The 21,739-nt window shown below is 32.6% G+C and overlaps 1 protein-coding gene across 2 annotated transcripts; it reads right to left on the reverse strand.

The window, feature by feature from the left end:
- Positions 1-260: 260 nt before the first annotated feature.
- On the reverse strand, positions 261-21,532 carry LOC143072472 (organic anion transporter 3-like). Of its 2 annotated transcripts, XM_076247396.1 has the most exons (9): positions 21,148-21,532; positions 15,397-15,627; positions 14,223-14,425; positions 9,970-10,284; positions 8,237-8,371; positions 4,783-4,868; positions 4,344-4,464; positions 3,028-3,100; positions 261-1,208 (listed from the first exon to the last, which is right to left on the reverse strand). In XM_076247396.1, exons 2-9 carry the CDS (start codon positions 15,571-15,573, stop codon positions 1,002-1,004), a joined length of 1,317 nt encoding a protein of 438 aa, XP_076103511.1. In that variant the 5' UTR covers positions 15,574-15,627; positions 21,148-21,532; the 3' UTR covers positions 261-1,001. The 2 variants fall into 2 exon arrangements, with proteins under 2 accessions (XP_076103511.1, XP_076103512.1); XM_076247397.1 differs by lacking the exons at positions 15,397-15,627; positions 21,148-21,532 and having other exon boundaries at positions 14,223-14,448.
- Positions 21,533-21,739: the final 207 nt, after the last annotated feature.

Below are 21,739 nucleotides of genomic sequence, written 5' to 3' on the forward strand. Positions count from 1 at the left end.
GGTGGACATTATATTTGTTAATATCTTAATAACGAGCGTTAGCGAGGTATTAAATGTTTACAAATATAATGCCTACCCATGTTAAAATGAACATAGAGCATGGCAGGATAGAATTATTTCGATTCTAATAGGAATATTTGAACTTTTTCACTTCGAAGCGGACCTATAGTAGACGCTCGGAATGTCGCCATTTTGATTTCATGAACCAAAAACGTTATAGAAAATCAGCAGTTTATCAATAAAAAAAAAGAACAGAAACATTTTAACTTACTTTTAGAATGTTTTTATTTAATTTCCTAGCGAGCAACACCAACAAAAATGTCCATTTTTATCTCTGTGGCGTTGTTCAAAATTCATCTGACGTTGCAATTTCAATTGTGACGTCAATAACGTGCAGCCCATGTTCTATTTGAATTAGAACATGGCTTTGTACCCAAATAAAAGAAGAACGTCATATTAGAATGTCTTTTTGACACATTCCCCATTTCCATTCTCAATTTTTTTTTATAGATAACGTTCATTGAAATCTAAAACGACACAAACGACACGGGCATAGCGAACATTACGATCAAAAATAGACAAATTATTAATAGAGAACACAATTACATTTCTTTAGTCGTAATTTTTTAGTTAAAAGTTGCCAATCTAAAAAGGAAATATCCATTTTTTGTTTGTTTCAAAATAGCGTAAATCTCGCTTTGTTCTAGACCATTACGGCACAATGACGTTCAACATTTGAAACGAAGTTTAGTTATGGAGTCTATTTACCTCACATATTATACATTTTCTTTTAACCTTTAAAAAGCTGCTTGTTTTTTAAAGAACAAGGATAATTATGTTTTCTTAATTCGATATTAAGGGAACAACTTATCAGATAAAGGGAAGTGAGAGGAATACAGAACAAACAAACGCAAGAACACTCAGCACAGTGAAATACACAGAGAAATATAATATATTGATTTCTAAATTGATATATAAATTGATGTTTTTTTCATTTCATTTTATCTATGGTGTCTGTTCACCTTTAGATAATGCTTTGGTCGTCTGACGTCAAAAGTTCCCTTTTTATCTTTGACCCATGACTTCATCTCTTCTACGGTTGTTGGTAGCTCACGTCCCATTGTTTCAGGCAAAGTCAACAGAATTATTGTACAAATTATGTTCAGTAAAGCAAAGATTGCAGCTGGTCCCCAAAATACATGATCAGCCTGAAAGAAAATAAAACAACATCTAAATCATGTTTTACACAACCACATGTTTGGTGCATGTTCAAAATCAGGAATCTTTTCCTTGGAAGAAGAAAATGAATATAAGAAGAAAACGGAAACAAGGGTGCACAGAACTGATATCAATATAATTTTCAATTGTCTGTTTAAAACTTCAGTATGATAAGTAATGAAAACTAGAGGGTCTAAAGAGCCTGTGTCGCTCACCTGTATTTACTGATGCTTTGGAAATCATGTAAAATAAGGTTAAAATCATAATTTATAGTATAAGATATCATTAGTTACTATAATAATATCTAAGATAATAGCAAAAAACTGCAAAATTTCAATAAAATTACTAACTCAGGGGCAGCATCCCAACAACTGGTTTTCGGATTTGTCTGAAAATTTCAGGGCAGATATATCTTAATCTGATTATCATGTTTGCCACCAGTTAGATTTGCTCTAAAAGCTTCAGTTTCAGAGTTATAAGCCAAAATCTATATTTTACCCCTATGTTCTATTTTTAGCCATGGTGGCCATCTTGGTTGGCTGACCGGGGCAATGGACACCTTTTTTTCAAACTACATATCCTAATGATGATTGTGGACAAGTTTGGTTAAATTTGCCGTAGTACTTTCAGAGGAGAAGATTTTTGTAAAAGATTACAAAATTTTACGAAAAATTGTTAAAAATTGACTATAAAGGGCAAATACTCCTTAAGGGGTCAATTGACCATTTTGATCATGTTGACTTATTTGTAGATCTTATTTTGCTGAACATTATTGCTGTTAACAGTTTACCTCTATCTATAATAATATTCAAGATAATAACCAAAAACGGCAAAATTTCCTTAAAATTACCAATTTAGGGGCAGCAACCCAACAACGGTTCTCCGATTCATCTAAATTTCAGAGCAGACAGATCTTGACCTGATGAACCATTTTACCTCAGTCAGATTTGTTCTAAATGCTTTGGTTTCAGAGATATAAGCCAAAATCTACATTTTACCCCTATGTTCTATTTTTAGCCATGGCGGCCATCTTAGTTGGTTGGCCGGGTCACCGGACACATTTTTAAACTTAATACCCCAATGATGATTGTGGCCAAGTTTGATTTATTTTGGCCCAGTAGTTTCAGAGGAGAAGATTTTTGTAAAGTGATGAGAATAGCTCACTTGGCCCTTTGGGCAAGGTGAGCTAAAAATTAGTATAGGGTATGCCATTTGGTTTAGGAAGAGAAGAACGTTTTTCCAGAAAACGAAACAATCCAAACGGAAGCACTGTGATAGTTTGAATCGTTTAACCTACTGTTTTATGTAGAAACTCAATACAAATAATTTCAGTATACGCATGAAGCTTGAATTTCTTATATTATTTCCTTTTCTGTCATATATATTGCCTTGTTGTTGAAAGTGACCAATAAGTAGGCAATTTTGGGTCCCTTTATAGCTTGTTGTTCGGTTTTAGCCAAGGCTCCATGTTGAAGACCGTACTTTGACCTATAATGGTTTACTTTTTCATTGTGACAATTGTGACTTGGATGGAGGGTTGTCGCATCTTCTTATATATATAAACAATAAAATTAATGATCAATGATGCATTTAGAACACAGGCAATGATTACCATCAGTCAAATAGAACCTCCCATGGTTTATTTGGAATTCATAATACTTTTTTGGAGCTGTTTGTTTTTGTTGTGCACATATCTTTGTTTGCAATATGTTTTTTTAGGTTTTTGTTTTATAGTTTGTTTCTGTATTGAATTTAACGGTATAGAATTAAAAGATATAAATGCTCAATAGTAGCGTTCAATTATCTTACCAATGTAGCAGCAAATGGGGATATCATTGATCCTATTCTAGATACAGTTGATGCCATACCTAGACCAACATTCCTATATTCAACATAAAAAAACTGAATTAAATTTAGAATCATATTCAAAACAGTGTAGCTGTGGCCATTGAATGACAACCTTAAATTATCCCATTGACTGGGGCAGATTATGTGAACGTTTGTCTGTAACAACCGCTGCTCACTATGTACTTGTTAAAGGCACTTAAACTGTGGGGTCACAAAAGGTTCTCAACACCTAAATAAAGAAATTAGAAAAACTAATCAGGAATAACACGATGTTTTGATTTATATCAATAATATAAATCAAAACATAAAGTTATTCCTGATTAATTTTTCGAACTATTTTAATATTAAAGGCGTTAAGAACCTTTGGTGACCCCACAGTTTAAATTCTATAATAAGTAAGTAGTGAGCAGTTGTCGTTACAGACACACGTTCACCTAATCTACCCCAGTCAATGGGATAATTCAAGGTTGTCATTCAATGGCCACAGCTACACTGTTTTGAATATGATTCTAATCATACTTATAATAGTTTGGCCAAAATTTCCTCTTTAGTACCCAACTTTAAAATTTCTCAAGTAGTCTCCATTTTTTTTTAAATTTAACAAACGGGAGAACTTTTCCTTTAAAATGTTACGTTCCTTCGAAGTGCTTTCCAATGCATCTTACGATAAGAAGTAATTAATAATGAACTAGTATATATTTGTTTAGGGGCCAGTTGAAGGACGCCTCCGGGTGCGGGAATTTCTCGCTACATTGAAGACCTGTTGGTGACCTTCTGCTGTTGTTTTTTTCTATAGTCTGGTTGTTGTCTCTTTGGCACATTCCCCATTTCCATTCTCAATTTTATTAACCCCGCCACACTATGTATGTATGTGCCTGTCCCAAGCCAGGAGCTTGTAATTCAGTGGTTGTCGTTTGTTAATGTGTTACATATTTGTTTTTCGTTAATTTTTTAATATAGATAAAGCCGTTAGTTCTTTTTGAATTGTTTTACATTGTCATTTTGGGGCCTTTCATAGCTGACTATGCGGTATTGGCTTTGCTCATTGTTGAAGGCCGTACGGTGACCTATAGTTGTTTATTTCTGTGTCATTTTGCTCTCTTGTGGACGGTTGTCTCATTGGCAATCATACCACATCTTCTTTTTTAAATTTATAAAAACACTATAGAAATTATTATTGTCGTTTAGTCAATATTCCTTTTAAAGTGATTTCAGACAAGTATCCGACGTTGAACCAGAGTCAATCATTCTAATCATTTTTAGATTTCTTGACATACCTTAAGTTAGTAGGATATAACTCTGGAGTGTAAAGGAATACGCTGCTAAAAGAACCTGCCGCAGAAAATCTTCCAAATATAGAGAAAAATGTCGAAAAGTGTTTCAGCCAGTAGTATTTACCTACAAATAAATCAATAGAAATATTCAAAAATATAAGTCGTTAAAACAATTAATGTTGAAAAATTCGATTGAAAGTTTCAATCGTATTGAACAAACAGAAGAAAATCAATTGAACAACGAATTTAAAAATAGTTTCGTATAAGTTTCAATTTCTATGTTGATGTCATTCATCAAATGGTTTCCTGCAATTCTGCTTGATTTAGTTAAAGAATGTTTAAAGTCTTGCAAAAAACGAAAAGAACGGGAGATGTTTCCTTCATTTAAACCTTTTGTATAAATTATTCAGCACGAGTCTTTCGTTTTTCATAGAGTACACACCTGAATATGAGGAACAAATTGTGGCTAGAATTAGTGTTATACCAGAAAAACTATGAAACATTACTAGCACATATCGTCTTCCTATTCTGATAAAGAGAAGAAAATACACTATTAAAGAATATAATTGCCAAAGAACAATTGAAAAGTTTTCACCTGTATGATTATTACTTTTCCCTATGATTTTTCCACTCATTATTCAATGATGGTTTTATTAGGTCCGAGTACACAGTTATTTCGTAGTGCATTTCTTTTAGACAATAAATGAAAATTAAAAAAATCCCACCTGCGCTTTCTCAATAATATTTTTACAGTGTGTTGTACTACTTTTGGGACAAATTATATCAAAATTATAGAAAAATTCATCAGCTCTAACTCAAAATATGGACAATTTTCTGTTAAGGGGGTCTTGAAATCTTTTCACAGCTTCAGAAGTGCTAATTTTTTTACCTTTTTAAGCTGACCTAATCACTACTTTACATTATATTTATGACCCAAATTTTTTTACAGTGTCATTTCACCCCCCAACTTGCTATATGAGGCATAAAACATGGAGAAATAAATTTGGAAGGGGTATAACAAAAATTGGCAAGTAACACACTGTCCACACTAAGGACTATATTTGTCAAAGGACGATAACTGTGTACTCGGATTTAATACATGGAGATGTCGGTGAAAACATTGGGAAAAAACTCATCAAACGATACCAGTTTTTTAAGTATGGCTTGTAAAGCAAAACATCCCCATACCTATCTGTTATTTAGTTATTATGATAATTGTTTCCAATAGCCCCATTTTTGAAGTTGTGGTAAAATTATCAAAAAAAGACATGAATTTAAAATCTTACCGTTACTTCTTCAGGAAAATTGCTGTTCGAGTAAAGAATTTGACAGTTTTTCCCAGTTGTTCGGTTGATTAATATAGTGGAACGTTTGGTCTTGTCAAGTTGTATGAACTACCCCTATTTGAATTTACCTGGGAGTTCAATATGTTTTTCTTCCAGGGCCGTAGCTAGCCTCTCTTAATAGTGAGGCAAAATATATTCGCCGAGGCGAGGCTGGGGGCCGCTTAAGGCCCCAGAAGCTCTGAGAAAAATAAGGCAAAATCGTGCATTCTGAGCGTTTCCCAGACTCTTTCTTGCATTGAAACGGCTTAATTAATTTTTAGATATTAGGTTCCAAAGCAAAAACAAAGATTCATTGTAATTTAAGACTTTTAGGTATTAGAGACAACATTAAAAGACCGATATGTAGGATAAAGCAAAAATCGTAATTCTCATAATTATTAATACCGTGTCTGTCTGTCTGTCTGTCTGTCTGTTCTTGTCTTGTATTGTGATTAGACTTTGGTGATTTTTTTTATGACTAGATTTAAATATAGTGACATTGCAGAAGTATACTTTAAGTAAGTCTAGTACTGCTTTAAATCCACACTAGAGACCATTTTCACCTTGTTTTACGATCTTTTACGGTATTAATGATTTTTTTAAAGTATTGTTGAAGACCATCAGGCAACTATCAAGATGAAGAGCAGGAACACAAACTTTGACCATTGATCATTTGTATTTTTTCTATGCATTGACTTTGTGTGAGAGTATGTCCCCATACTCCTTTATTATCTGTTAAAGGGTCTCAGTTTAATTGAAGTCTGGAGCTGGCATGTCAGTTAACTGCTAGTAGTCTGTTGTTATTTATGTATTATTGTCATTTTGTTTATTTTCTTTGGTTACATCTTCTGACATCAGACTCAGACTTCTCTTGAACTGAATTTTAATGTGCGTATTGTTATGCGTTTACTTTTCAACATTGGCTAGAGGTATAGGGGGAGGGTTGAGATCTCACAAACATGTTTAACCCCGCCGCATTTTTGCGCCTGTCCCAAGTCAGGAGCCTCTGGCCTTTGTTAGTCTTGTATTATTTTAATTTTAGTTTCTTGTGTACAATTTGCGGGAATTTCTCGCTACATTGAAGACCTGTTGGTGACCTTCTGCTGTTGTTTTTTTCTATGGTCGGGTTGTCGTCTCTTTGGCATATTCCCCATTTCCATTCTCAATTTTATCTCAACACGACTTAATGCAAGTTTAACCTTTCAATGTAAATGGTCATATATGGAAATACCTTGTTTTTTTTTCTTCAAATTATTTGATACCGGGAAATATGTGACCTTACTTTAATTCAAACAATGTAAGCTATCTAGTTTTATTTACAATAAAACAAACTGTTTTGTATTCTTTGATATTAATTTCAATTATCCATGCATAAAAGACATTTTTTTGTGTCCAATGAGTAGCATCGCATGTTCTTAAAATATATTTCTCGCACAATTCTGGACATCTTTGGACATGCAACATTGCAAAACCACGTTTATAAATGAAAATCAACCCTCAAACTATAGTCATTAAGTAGGGCAATAAATGAACAAAAGACAAAACCGGAACACAGAAGTACAAACGATAGACCATCAACTCTGAAAACTAAAAGGAAAATAGAAAATAGAAAATGGATAAAGAAAAACATCAAGGGGATATACCAGAGAGTGAAGGGAACTTGCTTCTTGTAAGACACTTTCCGTGAAAACAATTTGATATCAAAACAACCTTTTGTTTCAATTTTTTCTTCAAATTTTTTACATGAGGCATTTGCCTCATTTGCCTCAATGTAGTTACGGCCCTGTCTTCGTTCTGATAACTTCTGAAACATTTAATATCAATGACAAAGTTTTGAGTTTTTTTTTTTTTTTTTTTTTTGTCAAATAAATTTGGCTTGATATATTCAATACTTTCGGACGTTTCTTTCTCCTGGACCAATTAAATAGTGTGGAAAACCTTATACATGTAGCTGTCTGAACTGTCGGGTCAAACACGTCAAAGTTGTCTCTTTATTTTTCAATCATTTAACTCTTAAATTTTCTATATCTCTATACCTTTATGTAGCTCGTGTGTCCTTACTAACATCAGTAACATGGACATTCTACATAATTTGATATATTCTGTATCTCTCATTATTTTCTTTCCGTAAAATCACAAGGCTGTAGCACCTTGCTATTTTTTTTAATTTTTAGTTGTAATTTATTTAGGTTCCTTTTAAATAGTTTCAATTACGTCAAAATTAACATTCCTAACGGTAGCTTTTCGTTCAAGATATGTATGTGAAAAATTCAATGTGATATATTTTCCATCATTTACTTCCGTCTTTTTTTTTAAACATGTGGAAATTTAACCGGTTTGAACGTTTAAGGTCAAAGGACAGTCATGATCATGGCTGCATTTGTACACTAATAAATTAGAATTGAAATTACAAAAAAATACAGGTAAGGATTTTTGTTTTTGTTAAGAAAAAGTCCTGAATATTGACACAAAATTATATTCCATGTTATGTTTTAATAAACGCAAGTACAAAAAGAAGACTAATGCTTGATATCCAATTTACTAGTTAAATGTACTAAGAAACATACTAACCTGTTGATACTGATCTGTTGGACGATTGTGGATGGAATCTCCGAAAGAGCGGCTAATATATTGTTAACATATCTGTCTCCAGCAAGTCTTGATGTCGTAAGCATCAGTCCGTAATATGTCAGTGTATTTGTTATCCTTTTACAAAAAGAAAAAAAAATAATAACTATACGTACATAAGATGAAAATTTGTGTAGCATTATCATAATGTAAAAATGAAAATTTTACATGTGTTAAGAAATTTGCAATTGTTAATTAACCTTTATAATAAAAATAGTTCGATCATTCAAAATTTGAATTAATAGTTACATAAGAATACAAATATTTTTCTTATTTTGGGAATTAAAAAAGATAAAATGCAATTCTATGATTAAAAAAAGATACCAACGAGACAAAATCATAAGTCAAGAAAAACTGACAACGCCATGGCTAAAGGCAAAAAACGAGGCTAAAACAAACAAGTCCACTAAAAATGACAAGGAAAACTAATACCAAGAAGTAAGTTGTATTGCATTAAAGTACTATTATCTTATGATTTATATTTTTAAGTAAAACATAAATACAGACTTTTGTTAAATTATGTAATATTCTGTCCATTATGCACTTTTTCGTTAGTCTAAATAAGCGTGATTGCTGTTGTTGTTTACATATACTTTGTAGCAAAGTATTAAATAAAAAGTGCAACAGCTCAATCAAATAAATAATGGACCCCAAAAACTTAAGAAATACCTCAAATTACTATCATGAAACATAGGAATAATATTCTACAATAAATGGTTATGTACTATGTCAAATTAATTCAAAAGAGGGACGAAAGATAACAGACTCAAACTCATAAATCGAAAATAAACTGACAACGCCATGGCTAAAATGAAAAAGACAAACAGAAAACAATAGTACACATGACACAACATAGAAAACTAAAGAATAAGCAACACGAACCCCATCAAAAACTGGGGGTGATCTCAGGTGCTCCGGAAGGGTAAGCAGCTCCTGCTCCACATGTGGTACCCGTCGTGTTGTTCATGTTTTAAAAAAATCCAGTAAATAGTCGAAATCGGTAGGTCACATTCATGAAAGGGAAGGGGATCGTAGTTACGACATAAGGAACAGATCCGATATCATCTGTGAAAGGGTAACTCCATAACGGTCAACCAACTCGTGATGGCGTCCGTAAAAGTTACGAAGGGATGATTTCAACTTCAACATTTGGAACTCTTTAGTTTAATACCTTCTTTGTGAGCAGCAACCCTCTATCAAGAAAATCATGATAGGAAATACCAGCACGGGAATATCGTATCAATTGGGAGACATAAACCCCGTATGCAGGTGCTGCTGTAATGTTTCTACTTATAAATAGAAAGTTCACAATTGGAAAGCTGAAATCATCTCTTTTGTCGTAAAGTTTTGTTTTTAACCGACCCTCATTGTCAATTTCTAGATGCAAGTCAATATATGAGGCCGACTAAACTGTATCTGTTGTATTCTTTATCTATAGGTCGATTGGATAGATGCATTCAACATAGTCACACAATTTTAAATTATTTAGTGAGAGAACTTCATCTATATAGCGGAAAGTAAAGTGAAAGAATATTGCTAACTTTTTATCTTTCTTCCTAAGAAGTTCCTGTATGAAGTCAGCCTCAAGATATACATCAAATAAAGAATAAAAAATATATTTTCAATTTTCCAGCTTCTTTGTAAAGGTGTGCATATAGTAGGTATGTAAATCTTACCATATTACCCACAATAAAAATGATGTGATTAGAATTCTTTTATGCTTTAAAACAGTGTAAATCGAGTATCTATGGACTGTATGGTCTAGTTCTGGTGTTCCATTACTAACACATGATTCAAGTTTGATGATTTTTTCCTGATTTTCTGGTGGATCTATATTAAGATCTTTTGGAACCAGCAGATTTTTCTTTTCTACTGATTCCTTTACTAACTCAAAACTTTGATTATTCCACGAGGCAGCTTTCCTAATTATTTTCATTGCCTCATCTGTTTTTCCATTTGCAAGAAGCCATCTTAAAGATTCATCAATAAATCTACAAAATTAAATATGAACAAAACGAGATATTTGATAAAAGTAAGTAAGAGATCTAGAGTAACAAAACAACAAACAAGACTTCCTGAAATCACGGTAAGACAAATGTAACCAGCCAAGTAGTCAGTATAACTTTGTTGACAGGAAAAATAAATGATCTGAGTTTACCTTTTGAATAATGCTGAATTATTCGAATGTCTGAGGTTTTCTACCGCCCATGTGAATATTGCCATAGTCGTACTCGGCACAACTGTAATCATTTGTATTCGATTTAACCTTACAACTATTTTTCTCTAGAACCAATGATATATAGAAGAAACTGCGTACTTTATAATCATTTTGATGCAATAGTTCTATAGAAAATCAAAGTATATGTTTAATAAAAAAAAAAACAGGTTTATTTCTATCATAATAATTTATAAATTGTTATAGGTTGTGTCTTTATATTTGTCATGAAAGATGTTAAATCCCCAGTTTTTTCGTAAACGTTACGTCGTTCCCAGCAAATTTGACAGTTGCCGATTTAACGTTGAGAAATTCCGCCAACATGTGCGTTCGAATAACATCTTTGTTTTCTAGCTTGTTATGCATCTAATATTTCTTTAGTTACTTGTATGTACATGCTTTATATTGTTAAATCGGTGTCGAATCGTACGAAATCGTGCTTGCCTTATTTATGATTTAATAGTTATGTACGTACTGACAGTGATTTACATGATAAACTTTGACCGGTAACGAACTATATTCTTACACGAAGGGATAAGGCGAGCTAAGACCTATAAAAACCGGATTTTTCTCATAGCAAAACGAATTTGAACTGATCTTGAAAGAATCGAAGAGGTTATAACACATACACGAAATTTCATTCAATCGTTTTAAAATATTGTACTTTATTTACTTTTATTAATTAACTACACTGTTATTGGAATTAATATGATGAAAACTACCTATGCAATATAAGGTGTAAAATCGGCCAATACAGAACAAGGGGACGACCATTTGACATTCGGGGGGGGGGGGGAGGATTTCGAAAATAAATAACTCAGCCTTGATAATCACAAAAATAAATGGTTTGTTCTGTGGTAGTTTGAAAATAAATTACCTGACTTGCAATGTATTGAAAATAAATAATTCAGCAGGTTTAATCAAAAGTATGAGATGGCACCAGATTCTTCATAGATTCATCTTTTTTCACACAAAAAAAATCGCCTTCGGCAAACACTGCCCAAATAGTTAAATAATAAGAATATAAATATTATTTAAATATACTTGAAATGTTTGTAAATTGGCTTCATTTAACTTGAGGTATGTTTTCTCAGCAACACTTACCTCACTTTTATTTAACAGAGGTGTAACTCCATTGAGGCAAATGCCTCATGTAGAAAATTTCAAAACCAAACGCTTGTCTCCAAATCAAATTGTTATCACGTCAAGTGCCTTGCAAGAAGCAAGTTATGTTCTCCCTAAGACATAGCCCCTGATTTTTCGGGATCAATGTTTCTTATTTATTTGTCTTTTGTTCTTTTGTTCATTGATTGCCATTCTGTTAGTGTTGCATTCCTTTTGTAATTTAGTAATTTTGTTATTAACTTGATCATGAGTTTAAAAAACAAAAGCCTTGCAGAAAATCTTGCTTCAACAGTGCAGAAAATAGATAACTTGCATGTCCTCTTATTTTACAAAAATAAATAACCGATCCAAAACAAATCCTCCCCCCCCCCCCCCGGAATATCAATTGGTCGTCCCCTAACTCGGCCAATATGGATTTTTCTGTATTTGCCGAGTTGACTTCTTCTTCTTGGTATAAGCCTCCTTTAATTAGGAGCACCTCCAAATATGCTGATTTTACATCCAGAATATTTATATAAAAATTGTCATTCCCCTTTTTCTTCTCATATCTAGCTTCTGAAATAATTAAGCTTGCCATGATTGGCGATAGACCTTTGGTGAATCCAAATTGGAGGTCTGTTTTTGGCTCTATCATCAGTTTGCAGAGGCGGATTTAGAGGGGGGCCCAGGGGGCCCGGGCCCCCCCTTTTTGGGAAAACATTTGGTTGCTTATATAGGGAATCACTGAAGCGTGACTGGAGCGGGCCCCCTCTTAGGTCAGTCAGTGGGCCCCCACTTATGAAAATTTCTGGATCCGCCACTGGTTTGTTTAGAAATGAGTATTCAAAGGTTTTCCCAGTTATTGGTGTTACTGTTATGCCTCTATAGTTGACACGAATACCGTGAGGATTTCGGAACGTTTCTTGTTTTTATATCGAAAGTCACGATAAACAGTGTGAGTTCGTGGTGTAGTGGTTAAGACCGATGGCTACAGTGCTGAAGGTCCCGAGTTCGATTCTCACTCGGGGTGCTAAAAAATCAGTACACCAGAAGGGTAATTTTCAGCCTCTCACACACATCTCTGGTACCCAGACAGGAGTTTAAACTAGAATGGGTACTTAGGGGCCTCGGTTGGTCAAAGTTGTCCCCTACTTTTATTTTAAACCCGAACCAGGCATGTGCATTCTGTAATTATGCAAATCTTTTCTTTGGTAATTTGGTATCAATGTCAACTCCTACATTATTTTTTTTTAAATATATTCAATTTAATTGTTTCTGCATAACATATGTAATGGCAGTACCTTTCCAATTACTATTTATGTGTTGCTACTAATTTTAAAATTGTAACACTTTATAGTTACTGGAAAGGGTAGAAAAATTCATCAGATGAGAAAATGCTGAAGACACCTGGAAACAGCACCAGTTCATTATATATATATTGCATCTAATAAAAAAAAACAAGACCTGAGATTTCGATAGTTCCACTTCAAGATAAAAATATTTATCTCTTGTGAAATGAAATAAAAAAAAAATCTTGTAACACTGTAGATACCATTTGCAGATAAAATTTTTAAAGAAATGAAAATAAACCCAGAAAATTACTCTAATAATAATGTACCTTTTAAACAATCAAAAAACATGTTAAAATGTAATATAAAAAAGTGTGTTTCAGAGGAATATGAAAAAAATACTTTAAATAAACTTTCAAAAATGGATTCCTCATCCAAACTTTGTCTTTATGGGAAATTAAAAAATAATTGTCAGTCTGAGGAATATTTAAATTGCAATAATTTTATACATAGGCAGTTACTCTCAAAATTTAGACTAAGTGATCATTCCCTAGGCATTGAATTAGGAAGGTACAGAAACATTCCAAGAGCACAAAGATTATGTAAAAAATGTGAAGTCCTAGATGATGAATTTCATTTCTTTTTGTATTGTGACATTAACATATCTTTGCGATCTAATCTTTTTGCTTATCTAAAAGACTATGTACCATTTTTTTCAACATCTTGATGCATTCAATAAACTTAAACACATTCTAAACCCTATCCCTGAACTTGTTTGTCATATTGGAGTCTTAATTAAACAGTCTTTAGAACTGAGGGAGTCAGACCCGTGTCAGGCAAGGTTATGATGGTGTTTTTAATATACATGTATAATTGAACTCTTAATGTTCTATTATTCTGTATATTGTATTGTATTATATTGAATTTCATTGTATTGCATTGTATTACATTGTATTTTATTGTGTTGCATTGTATCGTATAAAATTATTGTTTTATTGTATTGCTTGACCCTTATGGGTGTAATTTTGCAATAAAGATTATAAACGTTACGTACTAATATCATAGTATTTATTATTATTGATAATTATAATTTCTGATACTTTAAATAGTTGTTCAGTTATTATTTAATATAGATCTAGAAACCAAAGATATTGTTTTAAATTAAAGATTGGCAACAATCTTTAGAGCCAGTATTGTCCATTCGTTTGATGTGTTTGTGCTTTTGATTTTGCCATTTTATTAGGGACTTTATGTATTGAATTTCCCTCGGAATTCAGTATTTTTGTATTAAATATCAACTATGAAGATAAAATTTACTTACAACCAATCAAATATTACATGCCAAGACAGTAATCCTAAAATCATCTGGAAATATCTCCAAGGAAGATTTCTACAAAAGTAACCGATAACAGAGGTAAACCAAATACCAACAGTCCAAGCGAGGAATGCTAGCCCTTCTCCTCTATGTCGAAACTCAGTGGGCAGAATTTCTATACACAAAGTACAGACTGTCATCACACTACCCTGATATAAAATAATGAGTTAGATATAAAGATGTGATCTTGAAAATTTTTCTGCGGTATCATGTTCAAGTTCAAATAGCCTACTGGATATTTTGAGATACTATTTTTAAATGACATTCAGCGTAATATAAACAATAGTTTTGTGTTAAGTATTGCATATATGCGAAACAGCAGTCTCAATGGGATACCAATTTTTGTGGATTTTATTGGTATGGGTAAATCAGAAAGTGAAATGTACCCCGAAGTACACATTGTCCTTAGGCTTGAATCGTAAAACCACGAAATCAAATATAAACGAATATACAATATCTTACAAATTGACGAAGTTGGGTATGTACGGAAAATAAGTGTGTTTACAATAGAAGAAATATTTTATCGATATCATTAAGTTAAACATAAGTTCAAATTAAAAACAAAGGTAAAATTAATTTTTTTTTATACTAAATCGTAAAAATGTATAAAATTTTGTTCCATTACACTAGACTGTTACATAAATACATATGTATTCTTCGAGGAAATTGTAAATCATTCTTATTGCTGCGTTTTATAAATAAAAAGAAGATATGATAGTATTGCCAACTCTCCACAAGAGACCAAATGAGACAGGAATTATAACATTTCATTTAGATTTGGAGATCATCGAACGAACAATTGTATATAATACCTGTATTACCAATAATTTTCATTTACAGCCGATTGCATTGAGTGTGTTGGGAAAGATAATATCTTTGGTTGGTTTGTCTGCTAGCTAAACCGTGAAGTCATTATTAGGTTAGGTAAACTACACTCCTTTAAGAGTAGACTAGTCCGACAGATAACCAATATATCTGTCTGTATGAATAGGCTTCTTCGAAAGGAGGGTAGTATACCTTACCTAACAATGACTTCACGGTTCACCTAGCAAGCAAGCTAACCAAAGATATAACCTTTAGCTACATACTCATTGAAATTGGTTGTAATGATGTTACTTACTCCTTGAAAGGTTCCTATAAGCAATCTGTACACGGAAAATACTTCTATAGAGGGCGAAAACATTGCAGTCACACCGGCTATGGTGTAAAGAATTCGCGAAATAATGTTAATGGGCTTCCTTCCAAATCTGTCGGAAAGAGGAGAGAAAATTGCAGCACCTACAGCTTGTCCCATCATTATTAAGGTTTGAGCAAATTCTGATCTTACTGATCCCTCACATACTAAATCCCACTGTAAATGAATTATAAAGCTAACAATATTTGCGTAAATAAATGTATATTCCAAATCAAATTGGTCAAGATAAAGTTTTACAAGGTCATTCGCAGAAACAACATCACTGAGGAGTCGATAGATACTAGTAGTTCCTAGTACATGTATACAAAACGTCCTTTTTAAAGTTAGTGGGAAAACTAATAAAAGAAAATGCAAAAAGTAATCCTTCAAAAAAGACCTTATCTCATGATTAATCTCATGTCACAATCGTTTGATATTTTGTTATCTTTGATATAGTGAATAACGGTGTTCGCACCTTCAACCTTTTCAGAATCTGAAGAATCATGAGTAATTTCATTGTTCGTACCCCAAAATGAAAATAATAAGATTTATTCCTATGAAGAATAAATCCGGTTACAGGAAAGTAGGCTTAAGTTTTGGTAGTTGTCCCGCTTTGTACACGTTATGGAATTAAAATATATTATAAGTGACGTTGATTATTTTAACCTTCTTAAACTGTGACGTCATTCATTATTTCTTTCCCATGCCACAGCAGCGACAAGACGTAGAAAATTAGGTTCCGTATAAATTAACAAATGTTGTTTCAAAAGATACCCACCCACCCACCACTAAAATGTAATTAATATGTATATACAGTATGTATGTTATATCATGTTGTTCGCTGTTCTGCTGTTTTTGTTCTATTTTTTCAGGTTGAAAAGATTGATAGTTTATTCGATTATAATCCCAGTCCTTCGTCACGGCTTCAGACAAAGACTTCCAGACTTCCACCATTTGGCGAAAATAGCGACACAACATCTACAAATCTATTATGCTTCTTATAATGGAATTATGTATCCACTGAGCTTCTGTTTCCCTGGACCAGCATCCGATATATTTTGGAAGCAATTATGTTAATAAGGATATTATGTTGATCTATAAGGAAATGCCATCATAAGGAATAATAATAAGGTTGAAATAAGCAATAAGGAATGGACAATAATGTGGAAATACGGAATAAGGAATGGACAATGTACTAGGGACCTGCCAATTATGTTTCTCGGCAGTCCCATTCTTTGTCAAGTCGTGGCCGTACAATTTTGTACTTTTGCCAAATAAAATATTTCTTACTTTATATTTGTATGTAATTTGGCCCAACGTTGTCTCACGTCATCGGTTGAATTTTCATTGTTTATGAAATTTTTTAACCAATCACGATGTTTTGGTGTACACTTTTAAAGTATTACAGAGGATGCATTAGATGCTGAAACGGCGAATTTATTGTACGTTTAAGTGAACCACCCTTTATAAAAATCATACTTACAACGCTTGTTATGGACGGGTTAATAGTATTGTTTATCTCTAGCATTTTGGTATTTAAACTCATAAAGGTTTTGTATCTGTTTAGATTTCTCCAGGATTTTTGTCTCGTTATAACCGCAGGTTATTCATACGATTATTTAGATAAAAAAAAAACTCATCGATCATAGATACCAGGATTAAATTTTGAATTTACGCCAGACGCGCGTTTCGTCTACAAAAGACTCATCATTGACACTCGAATCTAAAAAAGTGAAAAGGCCAAATAAAGTACGAATTTGAAGAGCATTGAGGAAGGACCAAAGGCTCCTAAAAGTTTTGTCAAATACAGCTAAGGTAACACATATATATATCTTTATACTAATTGTTTAGTACAGCTTTAGAAGGAACATTGTACTTTCTCTTTTAAACCGGGTTTTAAGAAATGAAAAAAAAAACATTATATAACACGCATGCGTCCGATACGCTTTTCTGGATTTTACTTCATCAGGAACAATCAAAGCCATACATTACGTGTATAGGAATTTTTGACCATTTTACACTCATGAGAGAGATAAAATAATGTTACTTTAATACAGTATCGTCTTTAAGGATGTATTCTTCTGACGTTTCAGTCTGGTTCAAATCTCGCTCTGGATTATTTCCAAAATATGCGATAAAAGTGGAAAATATCAATGAATTTATAAAATGTTATAATCAAACTTAACTCTTATCTGTGAAAAAATGTGTACTTACAAGGAGTAGTTTTTGAGTAGTCAATTTTTCAAGTTTTATTACCAATTAAGTCAGTCTTTCTAGCCAAAAATGGGTAAGGGATACAATAAGTTACTTTACCAGAAACGATCCGAGAAACGTATCCCTTTTTTTCATTCCAAATTTCTTAGATATGTATTTATCAATCATTTATAACAAAAAAGGTGAGGAAAAATGCATTTTGTTCTTAAAACAGCGAAAAATCTAAAATTTACAAAATTTACAGCATGGTAAATTTGACACAAAAAAGCAAAAAAAAAAAATGATAAAACTTTCTTATATTAACACCTTCCTATGTTTTTTTTTCTCACGATGATAGCCCAAAAATAGGTAAAAACTGATAAAAAAAAATGGGAAAATCATCAAAATTGGGTTCTTTCAGAGGGCTGTAGCAAAAAAGGAAGCGCACCACCATATGATTTTTTTCTTCGCCAATCATTGTTTTACAGTCTTATAAACCCAAAAATCTGGTTAAGAAAAAAAAATAATTCTAGAAATGTTTGGCTCCACAGAGGTGTACACCCTTAACTAAAATGGAGATATGCGGAGGACAACTCACATACTAAAGTACGGTTTATCTTAATTACATACACACTTTAGTTGATGTAAATTAAAACAAAACACGTAAAGTAGAACAAACAGCTCCGATAAAATCACAACTGATCACCTCTTATAAAGGTTTTATAGAAGTCAAATATGCAAAAACATACACAAAAGTGACCTTTTGCAAAAATGTATTTAAACAACAACACTTAAACAAGGTTATCTTTTAAAAGTACACTAAGTATCTCTTACTTCTATTTTAGAAGATTGCTTACTGCTTAATAATCGTTTCTGACTTCTGAGATAGAGGATTGAGAATACAATTGGAAGAGAAATATATTTCCATATAACTTTTTTGCGATTGGTTTCTATTCTAACATTGTGATGATGTCATCAACAAGGGATTACGTTTAAATTGTCTTCGAGTTTGGAAATATATTATGTCAAACATAACGAGTGACCAAGTATAGAATTTAAGATTTAGAAAAAATAGTTTGTTCATTCCAAAAACATTTAATACATTTTCATGAACAACAACGAACATTATCATATTAAAGTCACACATTTTACTGAGATGACATTTGTTCACATATTTATTATTTTGTTATTTAGATTTTTTAAGTTCATAAATGAAATGTTCAGAAGCTGCTGTTTACCGATCTTTACCTGCACATACTTCGATATTTCTTAATTAAACTGCAAATAAGTCAGTGGCGTAGCCAGGGTTAAATAGATGTGGATGGGAAACTGTCGCCGAGCGAAGCGATGCGAAAAAAATTTGGGCCCATTTTATGCAGAAAATGATATTTTTCGGATGATTTTTCCTGTATGCATGTGTACTCCTCTAGAATCAGACACTGGCTGAATTTTTGTTTAATTTCAAAATACCCACCAATATATATATATATATTTCGAAAAAGATTTTATTGTTTTCTCGAAACCTTCATTCAATTCAGAAATATTTGATGAAAGAGTTTCACACCGAATCTTATATTTGACATCTCAAAAACGGACCCATTACAGCAGCACTTATTTATATATGGAACTTCGAAATATAGGAAGCGGAATTTGATCCAACCCATGGGTTGTTTGATTACTTGTCTTAACGCGTTATACAGGGGTCATGGAAATATCGGGCGTCCGTCCTGTCTTGTTAACGATGTAACGTGTGTACAATTCTTGCAAGATTTGTGTGAAACTTATATCAGAAATGTCTTTGACACTAACTAAAATAAGTCCTGATTAAATATTTTTAACAAATTATGCCCCGTGGAAACATAAAATGATAATGGAAATCCTATTCCGTTTGCTAGATGAAGCTTTTATTTCTCTTGAGCATGTTGAGATATTAAAATAAGTCAAAGAAAAAAGTGCCTTTTTAGTTATTGCCCTTGTATCTTGGATATATAAAATATGTGCAATGCCAAGACATTGAAACTCTATTATTTTATTGAAAATAAAATTAAATATTTGAACCTTAATAGAAATGGGTATTTATCACACTCCATTACAGTAAATACTAGTAGAGTTTTTATATCGTCGTCTTTCATGTCATAGGAAACGATATCGGGATATGATTGTTTAGTTGTTTACTAGTAATCTTGCTATGTCATCGCTTTGCTTGGCTCAATTTTAGACCAAACAAGTCTGCAGGTCTGTGTATCATCACCATCTGCGCTTGCCTCAGCCGACTGCGCGCTACGACGTAAACTTTTACCAAAAAGTAAAAAGCACTTTTCTGCAATTTATCCACCTTGTTTACATAAACTAAACGATCTTAAAAACCACGCATACTGCTTCGGAAACGATTGGACGCTGTTCTCATATCCCGCTCACCCTTGTTACATTCGGATACCTCCGTGTGTATCTGCTGTGAACACATGCAATCATATAATATTTTTCTTAATTTTTGTTTTGTCAAAATGATGTGGATGCTTGAGCATCTGAGCATACATGCAAGCTACGCCACTGTAAGTACTATTTTACCGTATATGTTTGCCAAGAAGTATTCAAGAACGCAACTTAATTGGCTTGAAATTTTTGTGTTTGTGTTACGGTGAAATAATAACATTAGATGCATGTTTCATTATAATACTTCATTCTGATTGGCTAACTGCACATCACGTGTTATTTCTTAAGCAATTGCATTACTCAATAAAACTTTTCATTCATGATAACACGTGGTCCCACAATAAAGTGCACAGGCGAATAAGATAAAACAATTATAAAATTCGTGTTTTCATGATCATAGCTATAAAATGTAATAATAAGTATTGAATGCTTCTTTTTGTAACTTCATAGGGTTGTAAAAGCGTTGACCGTGTGCACATTTTTAGAATGAAGCCGCGCTTCATACAAAATGTACTTCGGTCAACGCTTTTACACCCCAATGAAGTTACAAAAAGAAGCATTCAATTCTTAAATAAATACTAATACATTTGTTTATGAACTAAAAAGTTAAAAACAAAAAGTTTATACAAATGAACGTTAATTTGGCTTTCGAACTGTTTTGTTAGAGAACCGCTGACGAGTCTTGTAAAAACGAAACGAGCCTCAAGTTTTAAGCCTTGTATCTTTGCTGAGTAATCGGAGTATTTTATAACGTAAATAAAGGTATACTCGCACATGATTTACAGTAAAATTTATCAAGATAAACGCATTTCCAAACTTGGAGAACCAGGTAGCTGACGGTAAAAGTATAAGCATTTCTATGTATGCGTATTGCAGCAATACACGTTATAATATTCGTTAAGTTGTGATAAGCAATGACAACTGTTTTAAATCATTTAAAACATCCAAAGTGTTGATATGAATTAATCTCTCAATATGAAGTCAATTATTACAACATGGAAGTCTAAAACTGTATGATATTAAATACAATACTGATAAATTAAATTGAATAATTATATATAAGATTATTACCTCTGTAACGGTTGATCTATCTTTTGGAATCTCATACTCATAACCATTTGGACATGACTGTGACGAGTGATATTCGGCATCAGTGTCATTTACGTGGATATCAATGTTACACTTGCCATACTTAACCTTGATATCTGATCTGTTCGATTCTATATTATACTTTTGAAGTAACACAGTTTCGTTTAAAGTCTTGCAGTTATAAAGAGGTCTGTAACCTTCAAGTTAAAGGTAAAAAAGTCAACATATTTACCCACATTAAAAAGGAAAATTGTCTAATGAAATCATAAATTTTATCGACATAAAGAACGTCATTCAAAATTGTTGTTTTCAATTAAAAACGTTACATAAACCGTTGAATTTATCTCTTTTAATGAGTAAACTGAGATTGATTGCAAGCAGTTATTTGAATACGATTACTCTAGATCTAATAAACATCCATATCTTTTCCTTCTTTCCGCTTAGGGCAATAGTTATCAAAGGTACCAGGCTTATAATTTAGTACGCCAGACGCGCGTTTCGTCTACATAAGACTCATCAGTGACGTTCATATCAAAATATCTATAAAGCCAAACAAGTACAAATTTGAAGAGCA

The sequence above is a fragment of the Mytilus galloprovincialis genome, chromosome 4, assembly GCF_965363235.1.
Source record: "Mytilus galloprovincialis chromosome 4, xbMytGall1.hap1.1, whole genome shotgun sequence".
In the NCBI taxonomy this organism is placed as follows: domain Eukaryota; kingdom Metazoa; phylum Mollusca; class Bivalvia; order Mytilida; family Mytilidae; genus Mytilus; species Mytilus galloprovincialis.